The sequence below is a fragment of the Zonotrichia leucophrys genome, chromosome 1A, assembly GCF_028769735.1.
Source record: "Zonotrichia leucophrys gambelii isolate GWCS_2022_RI chromosome 1A, RI_Zleu_2.0, whole genome shotgun sequence".
Lineage (NCBI taxonomy): Eukaryota > Metazoa > Chordata > Aves > Passeriformes > Passerellidae > Zonotrichia > Zonotrichia leucophrys.
In genome coordinates, this window is record NC_088170.1 from 6,511,572 (window position 1) to 6,538,799 (window position 27,228).

Consider the following 27,228-nt stretch of genomic DNA (forward strand, 5'->3'; position numbering starts at 1 on the left):
CTAAACCCTGCACAGGAATATTAAAGGATTTAGAAACCACATCATCTAGCTCTACCTGATGACCCTTACTGAATTTACTTCAGATCTTGCCTACAGGCACGAACCTAAAGTCAGGCCAAAGTGATTATTTTTTTCATTGGTTTGTGACAGTTTGCAAACACAAGGAAAAAAAAACCCATTTGGATTAAAAACTAAACCCAAAACCAGCAAACCTTTTCCTGTCCAAACTTCTTGAATGACTAACCAAGCAGGGGAGGTTTATTACCAACACTTGGGAGGTTCTAATGCTCTCTACCTTTTGTAATTATTTAAATAATACTTCTCCCTTATGGCTGCTTCCAAAACATTTCAACTTGAAGCATTCAAGGAAAAAAAAAAAATCAGTTTGTTTCAAAGCAATATTTTAGTATTTCCCAGCCAGCTAAGATTCCTGCCCAGTTGCATGAGCAGTCACAAAACAACACTGCCAACAACCTGCTCAAACATCCATGTAAATAACTGAGACATCCTGTTCTTCTTAAGCTCTGTGTTTTATTTCTCCCTAATATCCCACATGTCTCTGAGCTAACACACATGGCTTAGGATAAATGTTGTTACCTACCACATGGATTCATAAAACATCCTGCTCTGGGATTCTTGGAAATGAAATCATCAGCACATCAGCTCATGGGCACAGTTGGTAACATTTGTTCAAGGAGTGCATACAAAAATCCCCTGAAGGTTTCCAAAATATCAGGTGGAGAGAGAGGATTCAGAGCCTTGCATGTCTTTAAACCAAGGCAGATCCCAGCCAGTACACACAATTCAAAGCAGTTCAAGCAGTGCAGATCTAAATGCAATCTCATTTTTGTAACAATGCACAAATCTGCATTGAAGTTCTTCCTGAATTAATCAGGAAGAAACCATAACAGCCATCAGTCCTCACTAGTATTCACTGCACAAACATAAATATGACTACATAAACAAGTTGAAAACAAACCACAGATCACTTTAAAACCAATTCAGGACTACACTGACTTCTTCCCCCTTCCCCAATGCCAAGCAGGAATGACAATGATCACTCAGAGGTTCCACAGCAGAAGCAGCTTTGCTCCAAGTGCAGAATGAAGAGCAATGAGGCCACTCTGCCACATGAGTTTCCATCTGGCAATGCCTACACAAGTGCCACAGAGCCTGTCCCACCACTGGTGCCTGCCACCAGGAAGGAACACATCCAAACTCCAGCACCAGCAGGCACAGTAGAGAGAAAACACCACTAACAGACTTTATGGTCATTAAAGAGGTCTGTTTATTTGCTGCAGGGTCCAACACTTTCTTCACTGCTGCCATAAGCACAGCCAACTTTATTTTTGGTGCACAAGCTTCTCCTTGCTCTTTGATCAAATGGCTCAGTACAGTGCCTGCACAATTTTCAACCCATCACCTTTTAAGCAACACCAATGATCGATGAGGCAAATAAAACCCGAACCATGCAACATGTGTTAGGCTGATAAAATTAGGCTGAGAATATTTATATATTTACATAGAGAACATTCAACATTGGAACCTGCTTGCAGACTTGTATTATCTCGACCAAGTACCCAAACAGCTACATTCTGGTGTAAAATACTCTTTTGTTTAAGGTTTTGTGTAAAAGCTACTCACTTCACAATGCCTTGAACTGGATAACTGTACCTGGTTCTGACACAGAATTTCTACACACCAGTACCACACATACCTTGCAGAATGTGTAAGGCATTTGCAGACATCTGATTGCTGTGACCACAGGAAATCCACTTTCCAGAGCTTTCAGCCATGACCTTTGGAAACCATGAGAGTCTTTCAAATACAAAGAGTGAATTCATATGAGAGACACTGTTCATCCAAGAACTATAAACTTGTCATTTCTTGACACTGCTACATACAACACAGATAGAATTTAAGACTAATAAATTATTTTCCTAAATAAAAATTTGTTCTTAAACCCCACTGAGTAACAACAGGGCTTAGGCACTTCTGAAGATTTTATCTTACATCTGTCTTTAATATGGAAGCTTCAGACTATAAAATACAGGACAAGGAATCATCTCAAAAAGGAACAATTAGTGACTGGCAAGAAACAGGTCAATAGTCTAAGAGTGTAGTCTATTTCCCTGGATTCCACATCCATACAGAATTTCAGTGATCAGATGGGATTCTGTACATGAGGGTCTGCTGGAAGAAATCTGTCTGCAGAGCCAAGAACTTCACTGTCTAAATAATGAACATACTTTGGGGAAAAACATATTTCTGTGAAAAGCCACCTGTGCAAACAATTCTCTTTTCTGGAAAGCACATCCTGCCCAGAAATAGAAAACTATAAAAATAGTAACAGCAATCCAGAGCCCAACATGCCCAAGCCTTGTAAACAATGAAGACCAGGAGAATAAAAAGAGAAGGAACAGGGACCAACACAAACTGGATTAGCCAAGACAGCTGAAAGACTCATAGAGTTTCTAAAAGCATCTTCTTTTAAAAGGAGATTTGGAATCCACCTTGTCCTGGCTGGCAGGACATAAAAGAACATAATTTCACATACATGGTGGTCTCTAAGGCAGAGCAATAATCTGCTAGCACAAAATAATTGATTTAAGAGCTTTCTTAAAAAGAAAAAAACAAACAACAACCCCAAAAAAACCCCAACCAACCAACACAAAACAAAAATTCCCAAGCTTTTTATACTGGTTAAATCAATAGCAGTGAAAAACTTGTTATGGATTAAAAGATTCACATCCTTGTATTTGACATCTATCAATATACAACATCTATGAGGAGCTCAAGTGGTTAGCCTTGATCTCCAGAGGGAGTGAATGGGCAGAAGGATGAAAGGAGTTAACTGAGCAATGAGGTATGGTGGAATTCCAAAAAGAAAGCTGTTCTGCCAAGTTTCCCAAATTTGTTAACTGAGCTGCATCTTCAAACATCACCATGACTAATGAAACACACTGTGCTCCAACCATCAAGACAATGACAGCCCAAAGCCTTCATGGCACTGCAGGACACGCCAGCCCCATCTGCAGCAATTATTTCAATGCTGAATTATTTCAACAGAGGCTGAATCCAGTTCACTGCTTAGGAGCTACAGAATTAAACCCCTCACCCCTCTCAAATACTGTGAGAGGTTTTTATAACATTCACTTTTCTTTTTTGACGTAGTGCAAGAGCATGCTAAGGGTCCAGCTGTGCCATCCTGACCCCAACAGAATTTTTTTATCAAATTCCCTGTCAATCTGTCCACACAAAAGGACAATTTTCAGGGTTTGTTTAAAAGCAGAACAAAATGTGGAATTTGATAACAATAAGTGGGAACAACTGGCTGTACATAAAAATCCAAGACAGTTGTTTAAAGAAGGAATAACTGAGAATCTGGAACATTTTTGCTTCCAAAAAGCATTATTGACATTCAGTAGACTTTTTGACCTCTTGTTTTCCATGGATGTCCATGAGGGCATACTTGTGGTCCTTTTCTACTAGAAAAGGTGAGTCATCAATGTACCTACAGCATATCCCACTAGCAAGATACAAGAAAGAAATTCACTTTTTTTAGGACATTACAGCCCTTCAAACACTAGACATCAAATCCAACCACATACATGTAACAAAGCAGATGATACCTCCTGAAACACAGATGTAGGATCTAAACTGTACCTTCCATAGCACTGCTTTTACACTGATGCACTAGCTTAGGATCATTCCTCATTTGCTTTGAAATCTTACACAGCAAGATTTTCTCAGTCTTTCAAAATCACACAAAGTTAAGCCACCTAAACATAACACACAACACCAAGGGAGCATTACAAATTCTTGTCCACTGAGAAGGGTTCAGGCACCTTCAGCTGAGGGTCCTATGTGGATACACTTCCTTTTTACATTGTTCCTCTGGCTGCCTGCCTGAAGCTATCAATTGTCATGATTAGTACGAATGTGAACCCTCTCTCCCTTCTCTCTGCAATGAAAATTTGAAGGAAAACCAAGCACTGATTTGCCCAGTCCAGCAGTATGAAAGCACAGAGTAAGGAGCACATTGAGAGGCTTGTTTTCCAGCTGTGGTTTAACCCTCAGCATGGGCAAAGTGAGAATATTTTACTGACTGATGCCAGGCACAGTACCTGCAGGGGATATCAGATACCCACCCAGGCTGCCTGGCCAGCTCCTTGAGAGGGCACTTCAGCTGCTGTGTGAGGCCTCCACCTCTCCCTGGGCTCAGGGGCAACCAGGTTAGATGGTGGAAACACCCTCACAGACCACAGGCAACATTCCAAGGTTGCAGCATGAAAAGTGGGTGTGCTGGTAGTGACAAAGGGAACATTTTCCTAGCATTCTCTTGCAACACATTTGAAGCCAACTGAAAACTGGTCAGCTGTCCCTGTCATACACTCATGCTGCCAGTGTAAGAAAGGCCACCGTGCTGTGCTAAGGTGACAGCTGGCCTCAAATACAGACAGGCCTCCTTACCATGCTGGAGTCGTCAGGTTGGGCTCAAGGGCAAATTTGGTCTGCCTTTATGCTGAAGTGGAGCTATTTCCACGGAATCTAGCCTGAGGAAAAAAAGCAGTAAGTCCTATTTGAGAGGTTAAGTCATTAGGTGCTACTGTGAGAGTAACAACAAAGCACTTTGGAAAGACCAGGTACGAGGGAGACAAAGGTCCAGGCTCAGAGCACATGCCACAGCATCAGCTTTAGGTGCTCAGAGTCTGAAAAGTGACAAAAATGGCATCTTCTCTCTCCCTTTGTGCATGCACTGGAGTCTCATGTGCCCCAAGGGACATGCCACCCCTCCCGCTGCTGTGGGGTCCTAAATGGACCCAAGAATGTACTGGCTCTCATCAAAATAGCCAGCCAGAGCACAGTAACCTCAGCACTCAACCACTTTGTTTTCAAATGTCAAGGATTAGAGAGAGCTGGACTTCATGTGTAAACATAAGGCTGGTTTCCTGAGAGCTCCTGTCTGACCTCCCACTATGCAATTTTTAGTCACTTTTCAGAACAGAATTATGTTTCCATCTTTTGTATTTCAAGAAAGCTCTCTGTGCTTCAGCATGTAACAACCAAAGATGGAAAATTCGGGCAGGCTGCCTCATCATAAAGCAGCTCTCACACCCTCCTTGCCTACAAAGGGTATCCCAAGGATGACTACAAACCCCCAAGTCCAGTGCATCAGGAGGATGGGTTCCTGGTAAGGTTTTAGGCCTTTGGAGAGCAATTAGAGTCTCCTGTTATTTCACTTTCGACTCAAAGTGGAATTGACTCAACTGAGAGGAAGATAAGCAGCATTAGTACTGGAGATGAACCTCAGCTTTACTATAGCAGCACATTTTAGCCTTCTTTTCACTGGCTCATTTTCTCAGCCAGCTCTTGAGGATGAAAATGTTGCTGTTCTTTGGTAGATATGGAAATCTGTCAGCAGAGTTCACCTGTCCTAACACTGACACATGAAAAATGGGAACATTTTCCGCCTCTTTGAAGCTCTGACCTGACCTGCTGCACATAGCAAAACAGCAATGTATCTTTCTCTTTTCTTCCCTTAGAAGGAAGCTGCTCTCTCCCTGCTCTGATCCACACACACACACACAGAGGCACACACACACACACACTCACAAATGGCTGATCAGACGAGGAGAGGGTATGGCCAGAGTCTATGGAGGGATGTCCAACAGCACATCATTATGAAATTCTTAGAATGTTTCTCCCAAAGAATATAAAGTTTAGCACATTCTGTACATATTGTTGGCTTCTTAGTTATAAAGTAAACACGGTAGCAAACTGTCCATAAAGTGTTGACTTGGTTTAAACGCAGCCCCTTCTTATTTTGTCTTGCTCAAAGTCCTCTTCCAGTCAGAAACACTCCAGTCATGTGGGCATTCGGTGTGTGACAGCAGAGGAAGGAAGAAAGAGGCACTTTTGATCGGCTGGTATTCCTGGAGTTCCCTTTTTCCTGCGGAGGTCTCTGTTCCTGACACTAGGTGGTAGTGTTAGCACGGAACCGCTGGGATAGGCACTTGGCAACAAGGCTCCAAGGCAGTGCCCGCCCTCTGCTATGTCATCAGGATTGGTTTCTGCCGCACTTCCAGGATATCTGGGCAGGGGAGACAAACAGAGAGACACAGCCAACTGAAGAGGCTCCTCAGAGCAGCCACAACACCTGGAAGCATGAAGAACTGGAGATGTAAGCGTGGACTGTGGCACAGCCCACCAGGAATCTGAAACATGACAAGTCCCCGGCTTTGCCTGTTAAAATCTGAGTTAACCAGGATGCAACTGGGAGGAACTGAAAGATGAAAAACTGCAAATATATCCCATCATATGGAGAGAAGAGCTGATCCACTATAATTTACACTGGGATGAAGCAAAATACATTAGACAGGGAGTGGCAATATTTTCCAGGGAAACAAGGGTAAGTGCCATTAACAAGAGATGCCAAGGGGTTTCCCATTCTTGAAGGGACAAGTGCAACACCCACAAGTTCAGTAGGGCGACTTCTCTGCCTACAAATAATTAAACTCCTTCCTTCATGCTATAGCCCAAAGCCTACATTTATGCACTCAAAAACAAGCATTCATCTTTTTGGCTCCTTAATTCCATATTGTCCAAGTGGGACAGAATACGAACCTTAAAACTTCTGTTATAATCATGGGCATCTTTCTAAATATGCACAGTAAAACCAACATAGCAGGGCACTATGCAGAAACATCTGGAAACTGGGCTGTGATGTCCTTTTCTAGGCTACACAAAGAACAAGGAACATGGGAAAAGGGAGCACACAATTAAAAGGCTGATCAAATGCCTCTGCACAAGGAAGATGACATGAGCAAAAAATAATCCCCAGCTCCAAATGGCTCCAGCCACACCTCTGTGAAGAATTAAACACAGTGGAGGGAGTCCAGTCAAGGGCCACAGAGATGACTAAGGAACTGGATCATCTGACATTTGAGGAGAAGGTGAGAGAAGTGTGATTATCCAACATGGACAGAAGGGTCAGAGTGAAATTGATCAATAAACTCAAGACATTTTAAAAAGTACTTTGATCACTATCACTGGGATTTTAATACCTTAGTACAGGTTTCCTAACTAACCAAGAGAAATGAGCACCTTTCCCACTTCACCCTGCCCCACATGTAATGCTCCTGCGACCTGGAAAGCTGCCACTGCACAAAAAAATTAATTACAAAAAGGCCTTGGAAACAGGGCTTACACAACACGTCAAGCTAAAACAAATGTGAGTAGGGAAAAACTGCAGATGAAAATTCTGCCTTACAGTCCAGAAACTTCATGCCCTATTTCTGTGTATCTCAATATATACCCTAAGCATGTTCAACAAATTAGGTCTCAGAAAGGATGTTCAAGCTCAAAGCCAGTATTTGAGCATGGAAGCATTTGTGCCACCCTCTTAAGCAGATATTAAATGCCAGAAGAAACAATACATTTCTGTGAATTCCAAAACGCCTGTGGTGAGAGTGAGTAAGCTTGGTAACTCCAGCTAACTTGCTGTAAGACAATGATCATAAGGAATAATTATATTTTTTGCTGAAACATTGTTCAAAATCCATCCTGAGTTACAAATGACCCATTTTTTAACTGGAATGTGTAATTTCCTCTAAACTGAAATCAATTCCTATTTACATCAGCATTAAAGAGAAATACTTGTACAAATACAAGTATTTGGTGGGCTGTGCACAATGGATGTCAAAATTACCTGTTAAAATTCGATGCAATGGCAAAGTGATGTATGTTAAGTGTGCATAGAGTAGAAAGTTTTCATCAGTTCTGTTCAGCTTGAGCCACGAGCCCACCAGCGAGCGTCCTGTTCCCGACAGGGAGCGTGAGCGCAGATTGGTCGCGTTGTGCAGATCTGCAAAGGCAGGGAGAGACAGCAAGCCTCAGGGGATTGTACTTCACTGGAACACTTCTGAAACTCAAAAAAGAGAGGAAAGCCTCCCATTTGTTGCTTAGAGACAAATCACATGCAGGACACTATCATAACTGCTTTTTAAAAACCAGGCAGATCTTGCCTAGCAGAGTTCACCATTTACACTGAAGCTGAAAACAACAGACAGGAGAGGGCTTGTGTTACCACACTGCACCAGCAGAACACTGACTCAGCCTTCCCTCATACACAAAATCATAGAATAACCCTAAAATTAAGTACTTACTCATGCAGAAATTCACCTGGGTAACAAAATGGAAATTGTTTCTTTTGAAGAAAATTGCTATCTAGCAGACATGGGGAGATTCAGCACTAATATTTCAGTTTCCTGCACACCTCCATGCACACCCTGAGCCATACCTAGGGCCTTTCAGCTAAGCCATTGCTCTCAGAATTAGTTTAGATGTCCCCAGGCAATTTTTAAAACAAAAAGATACTGAGTCCCCTGTAGGCCAGAGGAGTTTTTCCATAGAGGTCTCTCTCACAGCCAATATACTGCATTTTTGGAGTGTTTGCAAATCTTTGCTCTATTTCCTTGTAAAATTCAGTTCCACAGGGCTAAAATCAGATAGTCAATAGATTGAATCTGAACCAGAGTGATCCAAGCTCTGGGACTGGAAGCAGATTGTGATCCAAAGAGGAAAATATGTGGTGGCAGCTGCTCTAGAAAGATGCATAGCAATGTGGGAGGGAAAAAAACTGTGAAAATCTTTCTCCTCCTTCCCTATACATGTGTATAGCCAAGCTGTCTATTACCTCTTCCCATGCATGACCACTATGCCAGGAGCTCTGTGGTGATCAAGGCAGAAGGATCTGACTCTGGGAGCATCATGCTTGCACACAGCTTGCACACAGCAAAGCCCCTGAAGTGGTCCTTCATGGGCTGTTCCTGCTCACCACAGGTCTGTCTGCAGCATCACTGGCTGTACCAGGGACACTGCTGATCTTTACACCATCCACATCTTTTCCTCCACCCACAAAGCCAAGATGCACCCAAATCTGTGTTCCTGTCTCTGCATCTTCTGCATCTGCACCTGGCTTTCTCATGCCAAAAGAAGAGTTTCACCACTGCAGCTCCCAAGGAGCACTGGTAGGACACTCAGGTTTCTGAAATTTGTAAAAAAATAGCAATTTTACAAAATTTAGCAATTCTTTTTACTATTTCTCACAGCAAACTAATTTTTAATAGATCAATCTTCCTAGCATAAGCTGTTAAAATATTCCTCTTTTCATTTTTCAGATGAGGATCAATAAAGTCAAAACACTTAGAATCCATTTCTTGGTATTTTATATGAATGCTATAAAATATCTGAAAAACCCAGAATTTATTTACTTCCATAAATATATTAGAAGGAAAAGGATATTAAAGTAAAAAGTCCATCATTATCATTAAAGACTCTGAGATCAGACCCCACAAGACAACCCTGAGCAGGCACTGCACAACCCATGAGGGCTTCCTCTGGAACACCTCAAACTCTGTTCTATCCTGGGCAACCTCCAAAATGAAGATACCAGAAACAGGACTACATGTGAGGAAAGCTGCCCTTCTCCCCACACTACCCTGTGCCTGGTAAAATATACTAAAACACATCTCATTTGAAATAACATATGTTCTGATTAGGCAAATTAGGGAAAAAGAGATGAGTGAAGTTTTTATTGAAAAATTAAATTAGCTACCATCAGTTTAAGCTGTCACAGAATTTGCATTGAACATTGTCACTTCAGTTTGGTTTTTAATGTGCAATTCTTTATTATCTAAGGTGGTCCAGTGCTGCTGATAGGCAATTTCTTTGCTACTTTCTTTGCTACTTGTAATCTGGAAATTACCTTTGGGTTTATCTGTTAGAATGCTAACAGACAGATTTGTTGACTGAAATGTTTTTAAACACAAAGAAAGCAATTTGGACATGGATATTTTTGAGTTTCCTGCCTCACAAGACAGTGATGTGATTGGGATTTATATCCTATATTCTGAGTCAGGCTCCACCTTGCCAGTTGTTTCCTGCTGAGTAACTAGGATTTAAAGGAAGAGTTCCACAAGGCATTAAACTATTATGTAATGACAAACTCATTACATTTTCTCTATAAAGTTTAGAATTGATTCAAAGCCAGCTGAAGTAAATGCCTTTTCACCAGCTTTAACCAACTCTGGATCAAATTAGAATTCAAAGAATGTGTTCCTCACAACATGTCCAACCCCACTACACCTGGAGAAGTGTCCCCAGAGACTGTGGCATCTGGGAAAGGGAAGGATTTCAGCTGCTCCACTTTCTCTCAAATGGATCCACACAAAATAAATTTTAATATATTCAGGACTTGTGGGCTCCAGCCTTCAAAGAGATGCTTAAGCCTATGAAAAATCTCATTTTCAGAGAGGCACTGGCTGTATGCAGAGCTCATGTTTTTCCACCCTGCAAGCCTTGTTGAAAACCCTGCACTGGGATCCCTTTCCACAGCTCTGTACCCTCTCCAGACAGGTCTGTTTGGCTGTCAGTACTTCTCTCACCTGCACCATCATCATCTCTGAAGAACTCCTCACTGTCATTTGCTGAATGGGACTTTTTCATCTCAGCAATTCGATTTCGGGGCACTTTTCTCTTGAGGGACGGGGAGAAGAAGGAGGGGCGGTTGTTTCTCTCGGGGGTTGGTGGTGTGCTGAAAGAAGTAACCTGAAGAGGAAATAAAAGAAATGCTGGAGAAAGTCTTGGCTTTCCCTCCATGTGCCACAAGGCAATCATATGTGTAAAAATCAGAATGATAGCTGGTACCTAGCTCCATTTTATTGAAGTGGCTACAGAATTTAGACTGAACAATCACCTCAAGAGGTTCATCAAGGGGAAAATATTTTGATGTATCACAACCCTCAACTGTTACATGAAAAATGAAAAACCTCTCTCCTCAGATGCTCACTTTTAGCAAGGATCTACAGTCATAACGGCACAAAATTAGTAATTTAGGCACCAAGAACGTCAATCTTATTTTTGCATGTTGAAATACAGAAGATTTAATAAGAATATACTGTGTTGGACACACTCAAAATGTGCATCTCCATTTTTTGGCATGCACAAGGCAGCAGTTTCCCTACTGGGGAGGCTGTCCCATGGGATCCTTGTAGAAGGTCAATGTTCCTGGGGTCACAAATTCCTGACCCAGCACACTGAGGCAGAAGTTAAGTCAATGTTCTCATTTATGTGTGTCATGTTTCAAAACTGGAAGGAGGAAGTGGAGCTGTGGTGCCTCAGAAGATTTGGTCAGTCCAAGTGATGAGAAATACAGGGATGGAACTGTCTGTGGTGAAACTCAAGTTAGGGACAAAACTATGGAGACATTCTTCCTTCAGAGCAGTAGTTGCCATTGAGTAAATTACAATTAAAGCCAAGTATGCCTGTTTTGGAGAGAACTGAAACTTAGTGCTGATGTACCGGCTTTGACTATTTTAATAGTTTTAAAATGAAACAGTTTTAATAGTTTCATTTAAAAGGGAAGAAAATAGGCATAACTACTTTGTTAATGGATGTGAGTATTTTTATCTTGTCCTTCTTTCTTCACACAATCCATTTAACTATCCCATAACCTCCCCGGGCTGGCAAATTACACTGCTCTTATCTGTCCAAGGAAGTGCAGAGGGAGGTGACATGGAGTGATGATGGCAGCCAAATCAGGTTGAGTACAGAAACACAACTCACTCCATGTTGTGCCTCTATCATTAATGCTAAAAAAATAAAAGACAGGCATTGTAACACCCAACTGATCCTCTTCCCAGCACATTTCATTTCTAATTTGTGCTTGTCTCTGTATTTAATTTGGGAGTCATTTCATATCACACTGTAGGGGGAACCAGAAACAGACACATCAGCATTAAAGCCATTAGCAAAAAGCAGTGGTAACACATTATCAAATTTAATTTTACATTTTCCAGCTGACACTGAAAGCCTTGAAGACAAAAAAATCATGTTGTTCCTCCAGGCCTGATGTCTTCTGGCTATGTTGCTGTGGTAGAGAGCAAGAACATCCAGTTAATGAGTTCTGTGCTGGTAGCTCAGGTTGCCTTTTACCAAGTCAGAAACAAAAACCATACTGCCTGCATGGAGACCTCTAGAAGCTGTTCTGCAGATCTTTAAATGATACAGGTTAGCTGCACTACACAGAAAACCATGCTAGACTCCATCAGGTACTGACCCAACCAGGTCTGTGCAGGTATTTTGAGGACATGTCACCTAATCCCCATTAACCAGGTAAAAAGTCTCAATGGAAAATAAGGCTCAGGATTAAATAAAGGCCAAATCAGCATCTGTGCTCTGATTCTGTTGGCATTTTACTGCACTTGCATTAAAATTAAGCATATGTATGAATATGATGCTGGATCTGGATCCATGATCTTTGTTTCAGCATTATACAGGATTCGTGTTGGCAGCATTCCTCAGTGGCACAACCTAAAAGCACCACTTAATATGAGGTTTAGCAAGCAACCTACATAATACACAAATTCCACATTTCTAGGTAAATCCCACTTTGCACAGAAGAGGAATCTACTTTTGTTTTTTTCTAGAAAACAGGCAGAATCATTGGTTTCCCTGGCATCAAGATTGCTGTTGTTTCAACAAAGCACTCCTCCAGAAGTATGAATCATCCACTCATCTCTGTACTCAACATTTTCTCAGGGGAAACTGTGTTAAAGAATCCATCTCACACACTGAGCACAACCAAATTACACACAGACAAACCTAAGTGCAGAACCTGGATGAGAGTTAACCCAGTTCCATCCTGCTGTGGCATTCACATTCTCTGAAAAAATTCCTTCACCCAGGGTGTTTCTCCTGGGAAGCTGAAAGGCAGCAAGAGAGGCCTCAGAGAAAAGGAAAACAATTCTTATCTGATTTGTTTCTCCTGTGTTGTGCTTGTGTGGAATGTGTTTGGAGATTGTTTACCCACAGGTGATTGTTTCATTGGATTCTGGTGTGAGTTGTTTTCACTCATTGGCCAAGCTGTGTTGGGACTCTGGAAAGAGTCACAAGTTTTCATTATTACCTCTTTAGCATTCAGTAAGTATCATTTCTGTATTCTTTAGTATAGTATAGCATTCTTTAATATAATATAGTATAATAAAGTAATGAATTAGCCTTCTGATAAGATGGAGTCAGATGCATCATTCTCTCCCTTCGTTGGTAGCCCTGCATTTCCAATAACCTGCCCTCCTGTCTTTGGAACAAAGCATGTTCATGCTTCACCTTAAGAGAGTGTTTCTGTTTGCTACTTACTCTCTCATGCACTGGGGAGTCTGGATTTGAATCTTCTTCAGTCCCATATGGTGAAGTGTCACCAGTGGAAACTCTGCTCACTGCCATCTCTGCATGTCCTTTTCCCTGCGGTCCTTTCATTCGGACAAACTCCATGTTGTTGTATTTATAAAAGCCAAAAGACATTCTCTGAGCCATCTTAGCTGCAACACTCACCTACAATGCATGGAGACAGGAGAGAAAAACATGTAATAACAGCTCTACCACTTGAAAACAACATCCTCTGAAAGCAGCTATCTGAGAAAAAGGCAGAACCATAGAGAATAATAATTCCTAAGAAACATTTTAAGCCACAATCTGAAGCAATCTCCAAAAAGAAAGTAATTTTACAGAGACAAAAACAGGTTCTGAGAAGAAACTGCTCCTTCAGCCACCCAAAAAGCACAGTAAGCAGTGGCACAATGAGAGAAAAGGTTTTTATTCAGGTCCACACACTGTGGCACATGAGAGCACAGGCAGGTGTGTGCTCAACTCAATGCAGCCTGTGCTGGGGCAATCATTTGAGTCCAAAAAGCAATAGACATACACACACGATTCCTCAAACCAGCAAGGCACACCCCACAACTGGGTCACTACCTTGTCCCAAGTAATTTCTGACATTTTTATGTTCCCACTGTCATGGCCAAAAAATAAGGAACCAGCCCCATGCACAGCTAAGCTGCACTGCATGGCTCACCAAGACACCCTGACAGCTTTAAATCCCTTCGACAGACACAGGGGCTCAATTTCTAGTCAGCACAACTGAACTGAAAATTGAACTGAGAACTGAAAAAAGGAACAGACCAATAAGAAAACAGTCGAGGTTTTGCTAAGTGAAAATGATGCCTTAAGTTTTCAGCTTTTATCCATAAATTTAAGTGATTTATTGCAATTTTCGTTAGTTATGAAAAGGCCAACATGCTCATCAGCTTGCATTGTAGTGAGAATTACAGAATCCTAGAATAATTTAGGTTAGAAACAACCTTTAAGGTCATTAAGTCCAGTCATCACTGCCAAGCTCACCACTAAATCATGTCCTTAAGTGTCACATCTACACATCTGTTAAATATCTCAGGGGCTGAGACTCCCCCACTTCCCTGGACAGCCTGTTCCAGTGTTTGACAACTCTTCCAGTAAAGCAATTTTTCCTAGTATTAAATTTAAACCTTCCTTGAAACAACTGATATCAAATAATCTTCAAAAGCATAGAGATTACTCCTGTTCTGTAAAAAAAAGGTAAAATTTCAAGTTTTGCCTCTGGCATGATGAAATATTGAGTTAACAATTTGACTTCATCTAACAAAATAACGTCCAGTAGCTGTGTGGTCAGTCAGGAAATTCCTAGGCTATGGGGTGACTTGACCACATCAAATCTTATCTTTCCACTGCAGGGCTTTCTTTTTATGTTGTCTTCAGTGATTCTGCATTCCCACTTATTTTAATAACCCAGCTGCTGATGGTGTAAAGCCACAAGATGATGAAACAACTTTTGTTTCATGTTCTCTCACAAACCTGCTGGAAATGTGTAATGGCTCACATTTAAAACAGGGAGATGGGAAATTATTCAGGAACTGTCCTGACAAGGGTAGAAACAAAGAGAGATTTAAAGACACAGTAGATATTGTGAGAATTTCTTTTGTTTGTTTCTAAAAACCTCTAAGGATTGTCTTCATAATAAACCATTTGAGAAGTTTATTGGCTCTTGATTTCGGCACTAAGTACTGAATTTGAAGGTGAAAGTGCTGGTATTTCATGTCTCTGTAGAAAGCAAAGAAAGCTTCTCTCAGTGGCAATGAGGCTACAGGGGTTTTTTGAATACAGCCAAGTGCAAAATACAATGAAGCAAAATACACTTTATCACAAGGTAGTAACCAGAGTTTAAGATTTCCCATGAAATCATACCTTCTCTGAACACTGAAATATCTATGACTTTTCAAGAAAATGAAGGGGCTCCAAGAACTGTTGTTCAGGTCCATTCCTGTGTCACACTTGTGTTTATGTATCCCTCCCTTCCCTCCTCCTGGCAAACAGCAGAGGAATATTCCCAGTCTGAATACTCAGTTATCTGAGGCAAAATCAGCAGCTTTCAGCTAACTTGCAAAGCCAAAAAAGACAGACTATGAAGTAGCTGATCTAACAGGACACAAAGCTGACAGCCACAAAGAAAATCTAGTCAGAGCAGCACTGCTGCAAAGGACACTGTCTTTCAGAAGCTCCTTACCCTGTTGTCATAGACCTTCTTGAGTGCTTCATAGCGGATGGACCCCTGGAAAATCACCCCTTGGAAGGTGTTGCTTTTATCACTGGCCACCAGCTCCACACAGACCATTTCTCCTTCTCCCACAGTCATGTCACTGAAAACCTGCCAAAGATGCAAGATGAAACACTTTGATGCAAAGTTATTAAAATCAAAATACATTCAGATTCCCATGGCTGTCCTGATGCCCAAGGAACTTTCAACATAAATTGAAAGGGAGCAGAATGTTCCACCCAGCCTTTCAAACAGACTCCAGGCAGTGCACACAGCAAATCACTTGTTGAGATGAGCAGCTCTCACATCCACCTGTCATGCTTTAGCCCATCATCAACACCAATGCCAAAATCCAGCTTTAAGATCAGATTTCAAACATTAAAGGGAGAGGAAGGTTAAATAAAAATAAAATAAGATCTAGCAGAAAATAACCCTCAACTGGCCAAAAACATTTGATCAAAAGGTACAAGAAAACAGCTAATCAGGATATAAAACTAGAATAAAATAAAAATTTGCTGCTGCAACAAGGAACTCACCTCCTCAAAACTGTCAATCATGAAGAATATATTGGGGTAGCTGATCTTTGACTCCTCTCCTTTACTGTCCATCGGGTGCTTGCTTGGAGAGGCAAACACTTGCTGAGAAAGATGCAGAAGGAGATGTCACTTCTCAGTTAAATGTGCTTGGGAACAGACATACCAAACACAAGGCAAGTAATTACAAAAGTATTTTACAGGGCAAGTAATTACCTCAGGCTGGCACTGCTCACTTGAGCAGTGATGGGCACTAGAGATGCTGGGCATCCTGCAAGCACAGCTGAGCTGGTTTCTGTCTAAAGCCAGATTTGCAATAATGGAACTTGAGAAATCCTTTCACATACAAGTAATTAAAAACTCATTCCTTCACAGTCAATGTCCCTGTGTGTACCTGACCTCTCACCATACTACAGTAGATCACGGTACTTTTTCATCATCACTTTCAGGTGCCTTTAAGTTGCTGCAATGTGCTGCAAAGTAAAATGTCACAGTGCAAGAAAGTTATCATGAAGCAGCTGATCCAATACCTTTACTTTAATCTGTTGTTGTTTACTTAGTACCACACTAAGATCAACCACCCTCAGTAAGGGTAGTGTGGCTGTCCTGGATTGATTCATAATGTTATTTTATTCCACATCTATCTGCACCCCAAAACTGTTACTGTATCTTTCTGACCCTACAGCTGCAGACCTTCTGTGTGGGGTGCTATTACGGGCATTTTTGAAATTGGTGTGGAGGCAGGTTCCAGGCCCTTGGCTATATAGTATTCACATCACAGGCTACTTGGTCTTTGTTCAGGCAAAGACTTGCCATTTTTCATTCTGATTTGGTTTTTTTCCTTGTCTAGGGGAGACTGCAGTTAGGATACTGGGCTGTCTGGGAGCAAATTCCACAGGTGCCCACCTGTAGCAGCCCTCGCTTCAGTCGCAGCCATGCCAGGAGAGAAGACCATCTCTTTGTGGCAGCTTTAGGTTTGCAACTGTAGCTACTTGTAGAAATTGCAATTTGCCACAAGAAACTATTTGAAGTGAACTTTGAGAACTCTCCCTGCAGTGACAAATAAAAGTGAGCGAGTTCAGGGCCCAGGCCATCCTGTGCCACGCCTGGAAAGAAGACTATGGAGAATCTAATCTCTCTCTTTGTGGCAGCTTTGGGTTTGCAACTGTAGCTACTTGTAGAAATTGCATTTTGCAACTAGAAAATATTCCAAGTGAACTTTGAGAACTCTCCCTGTAGTGACAAAAAAAGTAAGCGAGCTCAGGGCCCCGGCCATCCTGTGCCATGCCAGGAGAGAAGACTGTGGAGAACAGAGAATGTCTCTCTTTTGTGGCAGCTTTGGGTTTGCAACTGTAGCTACTTGTAGAAATTGCATTTGCAACAAGAAACTATTTAAAGTGAACTTTGAGAACCCTCCCTGCAGTGCCAAAAAAAGCCAGCAAGTTCAGGGGACCTGGCCATGCTGTGCCAGTGCCCACAGGCCGCTCCTTTCCCTCACCCACAGCCAGGTGCAGAGCCCACAAGCAGCAGGAGGAAGGCAGGGTTGTCACTGTCAAAAACAGGTTAGAAACTGTTGTAAAATAGTTAATAATTGTTAAGCATGTGCTGTTAAAAAGTTTGGTTGTTATATTGTGAAATGGTAGTTATAAGAAATTTGGTATTCAACATACTGTATTGCACTTAAGTAAAGTGCACCACCCCATCAAGGAAAAACGAGCCAGCCTGGACCGAACTGTGAAGGACCAAATCAAGCACATTAAACCTTCATGCAAATGAAGGATCCAAAAAGAAACCAATCCAAAGGGACAAAAAACAGGATAAAAAGGGGGCATCCGAGTTGGTGAGACTGTGGAGCATTGGGAACATCCTTGCTCAAGAAAGGAAGAAGATCCCACGCCAGCTCTGACGGGGAACCTTGCCCATCAGGAACACTCCTGCTTGACCCACAGGCCCTTCAACCTTTAGGCTTTATAATAAAAGATGAAATCACTTTAGTTCTGGGAGTGTGTTCCTGTTTAAAACCCCACCATCCTGTCACTTTATTCCTGGGACACATGGTCACCTGGGAGGCGCCATCTTGGAAGGGAACAGTGTGACGCCATCTTCCCTGGCCACATGGCTGCCTCCTGCAGGCGCCATTTTGGGAACAGGCATTTCTGGCATTTTGGGGCTCTCTTTGCTCCCACGGGGTTTTGAGTTATAGCAGTTTGGTATCTAGCAGTTATTTACTTTTTTCCCCCTGACTGTTGGTGTCTGTTTCATAATAAAATGTTATTTTTTCACTTAGTATTTCATTTCTTATTGAGGGAAAGGAATTGGTTGGAATCAAGGGGGCGTTTACTCATTTCAGCGTGCTCACCTCTATTTAGATTGTCTCAAACCATTGGAAATGATACCAAATTTAAAAATTTTTATTATAACTTTAGTCAGGGGTTTTGTTCGCCTTTGCCCTGGGGTGAGGGGGAAGAGAATTGAATTCAGGGGACTTATCACTCAAGACCTGATGAGCTTAACATCTCAACAGACTGGAAGATACACAAAAGATGAGAACCATTAACTAACAGCAACTCCAAACATCACCCCTGGCAGGAGACACCTGGTCTGGGAAAAGAGAGATAAGAGAATGAAGAATGAGAACCTAATTAACATCTAAGGGGAAGAGATTGATAACCAAGAGGGAACCAAATACTATGAAGTATGTAATGTGTGACCAATGAACATTGAAATAATTTCTATAGGTTTTGACTATATAAGTATGTGAAAAATCTAGTAAAAATTATGTGTGATGGAATGATTTTCTCTGCACAATCCAGGCAAAGTGTGGGTGAAATTATTTCTGTTGCACATCCTAGCCAGGACAACATCCTGGCCAGAATCAAGTAATGCCTTGATTCTCTAACACTAAAAAGGTTTTCAAAGAGTTTTTGCTTTTCTGTAGTTTCAGTGACAAAACCAAGACAATGGCTCACAGGAGGACAAGCACTTGGTTTCTCATTTGCATCTTGTGCCTCTGTTTCTTTCCCTATCACTATGCTTCCTCTTGCACATTTCTCCCTCCTAAGCTGTTCCTGAACTCCTTTAGTGACTTGGTTTGTGACTTTGTTTAAACAGCTGAAGGCTTTAAGATTTTTTCATTCCAAAAAGATTAATGAGTAGGTAAAGAGGGAGAAGGAATTCATACCAAGCAGATTTCTTTGCTTCCACATTTGTTTACAAACAAAGCCTTGAATTAAAGAAACCTGTCAAATCTTAGCCCATTGTGAACATGCCAAAACCTAGGGATCTGACCAGGCTGTCAAGTTCATGACATTCTTGCTACAAACCATCCAACACAAAACATAATTGAAGATATTAGATAATTATGAGAGGGTTGCTTTTCCTTATTTGCAGCCTTTATGCATATTGAATAGAATTAAAAAGAAAGATTTAAGACCAAGAACGTCATTAGAAAGCAATCAGACTTCACAAAAATGCTACCTGCACCAATGCCTGAAACAAGGACCTTTTCCAAGTATCCTTGCTCTCACACCAGCCAATGAACAACAAAACACCCTCCCAAATTCATCTCCAGTCAGGCACATCTGAGGAAAATACACTTTGTGGAGATCTTATTGTTAAGCCAACAGTTTGCAAAATAAAGTCAGCCTTTTTCATACTGGCTTCATGCCACAGGCACTCAATTGTGTGAGCAGAGTAAATTTGTCATAGGTCTCAAGTAGGGCAGCAAATCTTAGGCCATCAACATCTGGCTGCATATGGGCAGGAGACATTTTCTAAAGCAAGAACCATCAGAGCAGAAATGCAGATCCAAACCAGCTGGATTTTCTTTATCCAAAACCAACAGCCCCAGTAGTGGATGTAACAATTAAATGCCCAACTGCAAACATGCTTTCACAGCATATGGAATTGCCTTTGCCTCTCTATAGATCAACACAGTGATGTTGAAATGTTTCTGGTATGTACTGGTAACTTTATGTGGAAAAGGGAAGACAACAATTCCTAAGCAGTCCCACAATAGGAGAGTCCAGAAAGGAGGAACAAAAAACTTCCTCTTCATTCTAAATAATGCTTACATGCAATAAGGGCATATCCCTCATCTTCTCCTTTCTAGTTTTCAAATCTGCAAATAATATTTACAGATTTTTCTCAAAAACATTTGCAGAAGTTCACTTGTGGTGAAATTTGGACTAGCCAACAGAGAAAAAAGCAATGAGAAGTAACAGGCTTAAATCAGCAGTGCAAAGTGGCATCTCAAGAGGCTCTAAAGAAAAAGATTATGTGTAATCAATGTAAATCACAAAGACAAAATCAGCATTGCTAGTTCTGTTTGTAGGCAAAGCAAAAGTTCTTTTAAAGTGGTTAAACATAATTAAAAGCCAAAGAGCATTGGATTGTTTAAGTAAAGCCACACAAGCAGCTGCATGAACTAAGGGAATGGAAAGCCTGGGAGAAACAGCCATTTAAATGCAACAGGAGCCTTTTAAAAGAAGAATTTCTGCTAGCTAGCAGAAGTTGTTGCAAGGTCTACATTGCAAATTGAAACTGAGTGGGGAAGCCTCAGGTTTTTTGTTCTTATCCCCTTTATCCTTGTTATTCAGTCTCTTCCACTATGGATTAACTGCACACAAAAGATAAAAGCCTGTGGAAGGAATGAGCAGTTTAAGAGACTTAAAATCTTGTAAAATAATAAAAAAACCAAACTGGTAATCAGTAAATTGCCTGCCATTTAGCAGCTCTACATTAGAAACTTACCCTAAAGGCTCCTAATTTCCAGGTCTCATACAATTTCAGATTTAGCCTCAGACTGGGGAACAGTTGGGCATCATATTCCTTCCTCCCTCTGCCACCTTCCCTCTCTCCCCTAAATCCAGCAGGCAAAGATACACACCCTGAAGCATGCAGGGGTCTTCACAATTCTTTGAGAGCTATAAAGGACATTTAGATCTCAAATCTAGATAACTGGCAAGAAATATCACGATACAAAGACTTGAGCTGCTTCAGGAGGATGAATCTATCAGACCACAGCCAGAGAACCACTGCCCCAGTTTTGGAGCAGTTTTTAGGATTCGGTAATACTGGATACCCACCTCTGATCCAAAGCAAGAAAAAGGGAAGCTCACCTGAGATTTCTTTTTGTGAATATGAATATCTCCTCCATCGGAGCGTGTGCACACAGCACAGGTCACCACATAATCCAGCTGGAACAGGGCACCAGGCAGAGAAATTAACATTTAGAGTTGGGAAACCAAAACCTTCATGTGCATGAAGCAGAACACATTCTGATTCATTTTTTTAGCTGTCTGTCTAAAAAGTAAGATATTTTGGTGCTGCCATTTTATTTACTCTCTTTACTATACTGAATCACCTACAATTTTTTATTATTTTCATAATAAAATGTTATTTTTTCCCCTTAAACCTATTAGTATTTAATTGCTTATTTGGGGAAAGGAATTGATTGGAACCAAGGGGTTTAGAACCAATTGTTTGGAACCTGTGTTTGTTCATTAACTCAGTGACACCAAAATCTCTTGTTCAGCTGCTTGTTGAAATGCTCAACTGATAGGTAAGGAAAAGTCCTGCCAATATTGTTTATCATGAGCTTAATTTCAGCTGGGGGAATAAGCAGCACACACACACTCACCCCCACAAACCCCTAAGCACACTTTAGGATAGAAATGGAAAAGATTTCCTCCCTTTGAACAGGAAAAAAGACACCAATGAACAGCAGTGACATGTTAGAGAGGTCAGAAAACACCAGCACAGCCTTCCAAACAACCTGAAAAAACTTATAAAGAGCAATTGCAATAGCTCTGGACAGCAGTACCCAGCTGTTGTAACATCTCTGAATTCTGACTGTGGCAAATGTATCCTGGGTTTATTGAACAACAAATAAAGACAAAATCTGCTCTCTGCAGAGTTCTGCAGAGACTTCTGGGAGGAAGGAGAGAGAATGAAAATAATTTATTTTCAAGGATGTGTGCCTGAGCCCACAGTTTCCCATTCTGAGATCATAATGAGCAAAACCTTTAAGGGATCTCAAATGATTACAGTAATATTCAGCTTTCCTAAGCCATAATGTAACACACACAATAACCAAACAACCTATAAGTCAATTAAAGAAATAATTAGTTCTAGCTTCATGTTCCTACTCCCAAAAGTTTTATCAAAGTTCTGTTGTGAAGAGCAGTATAATTTATGACACTGCTTTTACACTCTTCTCTCTTAGCTGCACCAGTGAACTCTAATAGAAATGCTGCTTATCTAAGTCTCATTCATTCTCAAAAAACATTAAACTGGATGAAGCCTTCCTTTTGCAAAACATTGTTACAGAGCATAAAACTCAGCCTAGCTTCACTGCATACAGTTAGAAAGCTATTAGGACTCTTGAAAAATAATGAACATCTCAGTTTAGGCTCATTTAGATTCTGAAAGGCCAAACTGCATAAGTAGTGAAATTAGATAAGCATCCCTGTTACCTTCTGCAGGATGAGGTTCAAGTAGACACTCTCTTCCCAGTCAATGTCAGGGTCTCCCAGGCCAGGAAGCTTCTTAGAATCTCTCCTATAAACTTCAACTTCAACCTGCTAAGAAAATACCACATCTCTTTGAAAACTATTACTCAGAGGTACCTATTTCAAACATCAAACTGGAATCAGAAGCTGTACATCATGTAGCTTCCTAGTTTTCTGTCAGGATCAGATTTTGCTGATGATGCAAGTCTTTGTGTGGAAATGTACTGGGGAAAATATTTTTTAAAAGGTTTGTAGACATAGTTCTTCTTTTGGTTTGTTTTTATTTCTTCCAAGGTTCCCATCCATGATTTTTTATTGGCAATAGAATTACACGAACTAATGACAGTTTCTGCAAAAAACTAAAGATGTGAGCAGATGAAGGAAACAATCTTATTTAGATTCATCTCCAAACAAAGGGGTAATATTTGCAGTTCTGTGCCTAAAAGCACAGAAACATGACAAGAACAAAATTCCAGAAATACCCTGTGAAACAACAGCCATCCTGTCTCTGAAGGAAAGAAATGGTGAGAAAACAGGGTGAAGGCAGGACTGAGCAATGCCAGGGTAAAACCCCAGCTCTAAGTAACACCAGGGAAAGCAAAACCAAGTGCACAGCAGACACCTTTTCAGTCTCTCCTGCCTCTGTATCCATGGAGCCTTTATTTTAAGCCAAGAAGCAGTTAATCACCTCATAACACAGAAGTTCAAACCTCCCTCTGCAGAAGTCACCCACTAATTCTTTCTGCTGGTGAAATTCACTCACACATGAACAACTTCTCCCCAGCAATTACAATGCCAGTGCTCAACAACTCTTTCATGAAATGCCTTGCTAGTCTATCACAGATACTAACAGGAAAAAGGCTTTTTTTAACCATTTTTACCCTGTGCACTAATTCAGGGTAGGATTCCTTGGTGTACAACCTGTGGGTCAGGGCAGAGTGGATCTCCATGAATCACAGCTCTCCATGGACTGGAGAACATGCTGGATTTCAAACAGCTGAGTTTGAAAAGAACAAAAGAAGACAAAACTGCCCCAGCCAGGCATCCAGGAGACACTGGGCCTTTTCCAGGTCTGCTGCTGACTCACCTGGCCATGCCTTATCTCTGTGCTTTGTGCTTATCTTTGTGTTTACCTGGCTCTGCATCAGACATGCACTCCTGCAAGCATGAAAATAGAAATAACTATGTAAACACTAACTATTTATTCCCAGTGAAATCCAAAATCCTTGCTCATTTAAATCAGTGACCCTTCTGGAGCTGAAATCCATGATGCCACCTTTGTATCAAGTTTTCACAGGGTTCCTGAGCTACAGCTGTAAAGGAGAGAGACCTCAGCTAGGCTGACCTCCCACATGCCATGGATATTTTACCAAGTTACTTCCTCAACAAACCCAGTTAAACCTTTGGCTGGACAGTACCTGGGAAAATACCTTGCTTTGAGAACTCATTCCAGTGATTAATCATCCTCTTGGCTCCAAGTGTGCAACTTCATTTAGTTCAGCTGCTTTCTTTTTGCCAGCCTCTGGATCTTGTCATACCAATTTATGTATTTTTATATATATATATATATATGAAGATCTTGAATATTCAGTTTTGGGTTTTTTGGTTTCATGCTTGGGCTTTTGGGGTTTTTCTATCATGTGTTAATCTTTGCTAATCTTTTAAATAAAGCAGACAAAATACTTTTAGGACACCTCTGAGCCTCTCATTAGGCATCACCTCAGAATTTGTGCTCCTTTTCCCCTCACCTCCAGACATGGAGACACTGGTCACTCCTCTTTACATGTCAACAGCATGATGCAATTAGGAAAAAAGGCTATCTCAGGAGCTGCCTGGACCCTCTGGCACAGGACAAAAGCATCTTCTCACACTGAGAAACCCCAACAAACAGCATGTCTGATATCCCAGGACTTGTGATTCCTGTGTTTTAACAAGCTGGGAAGCCCCAGACGTGCAGAACCCCATTTGGTACCCAGCAGGGCTGCAGAGCAGATACTCAACAGGACACAGGCTGGGCTGGCCAGTTGGCCATCAAAACCCATCTGCTCATGGCATCTGTTCTCCAGTGACATCCCTAAATGCTAAATGGGAAGGAAATCAAAGAAGCCTGCTATTTTCTGGAGCCTGCAGAGAAGCCCTGTGGGAAGGGTGCACTCCCAGTCCTGTCACACAGGGAAGCTGATGTTACAAGCCTCCACTGGAATATTTATATCCAAGACACTATTTCAAAGGGCACAACTGTATTCAACAATGCAACAATGTCCTAAAATGAAAAAGAATAATTCTTTCAGATGTTATATGGAGAAGCTTTCTTAGGATTATGGCTACTGACATTTTCACTGGTGGTAACAGCAGAGCACAGTGTAAAGAATGGCCTCCAAGACAAAATTCCTGTTCCCTTTTTCTGGATACTATCAATTATTCAGAAGTTGCACCTGATCCTCCTGGAACACACTCTGGAGCCCACATAAAAGCAGGATAATGCCCAGTAGCTATGGCAACTCGACACCCACCATAGCTATAAAGCTGAAACAAAGCCCACTGCAATAAAGCAACTGCAAACTGTGCAAGAAGCAAAGTCCAGCTGCAGAAAAACCACCCATTTTGAAAAATTTACTTCTGTATCAATTGCTTGATTTCTGTGCCCACAACCCCTCTGTACAGCCAAATGATCACAAACTTTGGGAACTTTTCCTTGTGCTAGTGTCTTGGTTTAGAGAAAAGTTTAGGAGAAGAACACTCTGGAACGAGTGTTTCCACTAACAAAAAATGGTTCCAACAATCCCTTTCTCCCAGTGAGAGATGAACACTAGTGGATGAAAGGGAAAAAAAACAACTGGCTATTGACAAACAGAGTGCCAATATGGGATGGGAAAACAGCTCCAATTCAATTGCATATTAATTTCAACACTGAATCCAGACCTTCACATACCGCTAAATAGGCAAGTTGACCAGCCTGTAACCCACAGATCAAATCCACTAAGCGTTCTGATAAACCAGTGGCTTCATGAGGCTTTTGGGGAGCTCCAAGCAGACACTTTTAGCTTTTCCAGGATGCAAGCCCAGCCTAGCAGTGCCCTTCTGTCCCTCAAATCCCCAGTGACTCAGACAGATATGATGCATTTCTGATACTGAATTATTCAGCACATTTCATCAGATAGGAAAACTGGGTCTGGGCTTCTTCCCTTCCCAGTGAAGTTGCTCTCTGTAGCAGAGAACAGAGCATCTTCTTGGCTGCCACATTTCAGTGCCATTCATATTAAAATCACATCTGATTCTGGCTTTCTTGTCACCCTATTTGACTGCTTAAGAAGAGTTCTTCAGAGACTGGAAGCAATAGAAAGCAATTCATTAAAAATGCCCTTGCAGCCCACACTCCTTCCTAAGTCTGGAATTTTGTGACTGTGATACTGTGAAAGTATTTCAGCTGTACTTGCTCACACATTTAGACAATCAAAGTAGCACCAGAAAGCACAGGGACTTCTGGCAAGGGGAACTGCAAAAGAAAGGTCTTTACACTGCAGTTGAGCTCCTTACAAATAAAAAATCAGAGTATCAATCTGATAATGCCAGGGTTTCTTTTTCATGTTTCAAAATGAAAGCATTGTGTGGATGTTGAACTCTGCAGGAGCCAGAGAAACACCTCTGCAAGTTCAGCACAATGGAAGAGCTCAGGCACAACAGCTGATTCTGTATCAACTTGGAAGTGTGGGAATAATTGTTCCCTCATACTACCCATGAACAAGGAGAAAACCTTTCCAAGAAAAAAGATTCAATTTTTGGCTATTTGTTTTTCTCTTCAGCATTTGGGTGGTACAGGGGACTGCCATGAAGCACAGCACAGAGCTCTTCTGGAGACATCCTCTTTGCTTGCAGTGCTGGAAAAAACCTTAGCACTGGAAAAGAGCCAGCAATGAAAGATTCTTAAAACTTGTATTTTTATTAGATGCTGAGTTCAGGCTGTTGAATCTTCCAGGCAGGCAGGCAGTGATTTACAGATTCAGTTAGGAAAATCCTGTGATTTTCTGTGCCAGTCATGTGCCTGAAGTAATTTAGGTTTGGAAACTGCCTGGTCACACCACAAGCACTATTTGTTGAGTCACAGGTCCAGATGCACACAACTCTGTTCAGTTCTGTCTCTGAAGCTGCAGTTTCAACATCAATAGCTTGAGCTTTTTGCAGACTTAACAGGCCTAATGACTATCTTGTGAAATTGCCAGCAACTCTACTCCTCCACACTCATAAGATGCTGAAGAAAATAGGAACTACTCCAATATCCAGGCAAGCTCAGAACATATGCCCAGGGTATCTTACATTTATCTTTTTTATTGTTTTGCCCTATAGATGTGGCACCTTTTCAGGTGACAAGGCACAATGAAAAGCAGAATACAACTTGCTGGTCTTTCTCTGAAGTTTTATCTTTCTTTGCTGTGTAACACTGTATACTTGCATCTTTTGGATTCCCAGGAGAAAGTAAAGCTGCTCTCTACAGAAAGATCAGAGATACTCAATCTTGACCTAACAGCATTTTAAAATCATAATCCTAAGTCCAACCACGTTAACCTTTCAAGCCTGCAGTGTCCAAGACCCTGTGGAAGTGAGGATCAGGGCTTACATTTTCCAATAGGTCACACCAGCTGGCATGAGAGGCAGCAGCAAAACTGTTTTTGAGTCTTGACTTAATATAAAGTGACAAGTCAAAGGGATTCCACTT

At 41.3% G+C, this 27,228-nt stretch overlaps 1 protein-coding gene across 3 annotated transcripts in view; it reads right to left on the reverse strand.

The window, feature by feature from the left end:
* Positions 1-1,264: 1,264 nt before the first annotated feature.
* The window catches only part of KIAA0930 (KIAA0930 ortholog), a 53,341-nt gene continuing 27,377 nt past the window's right edge, over positions 1,265-27,228 (reverse strand). For 2 of the 3 annotated variants that reach the window (XM_064736644.1, XM_064736625.1), the window contains exons 3-10: positions 22,479-22,586; positions 21,123-21,200; positions 16,006-16,107; positions 15,440-15,580; positions 13,201-13,395; positions 10,449-10,611; positions 7,712-7,867; positions 1,265-6,094 (exon numbers count right to left, since the gene is read on the reverse strand). In XM_064736644.1, the coding sequence (XP_064592714.1) occupies positions 6,054-6,094; positions 7,712-7,867; positions 10,449-10,611; positions 13,201-13,395; positions 15,440-15,580; positions 16,006-16,107; positions 21,123-21,200; positions 22,479-22,586 (984 nt within the window). In that variant the 3' untranslated portion in view covers positions 1,265-6,053. The remainder of the gene's footprint in view (positions 6,095-7,711; positions 7,868-10,448; positions 10,612-13,200; positions 13,396-15,439; positions 15,581-16,005; positions 16,108-21,122; positions 21,201-22,478; positions 22,587-27,228) is intronic. The other variant, XM_064736635.1, reaches the window with a different exon arrangement.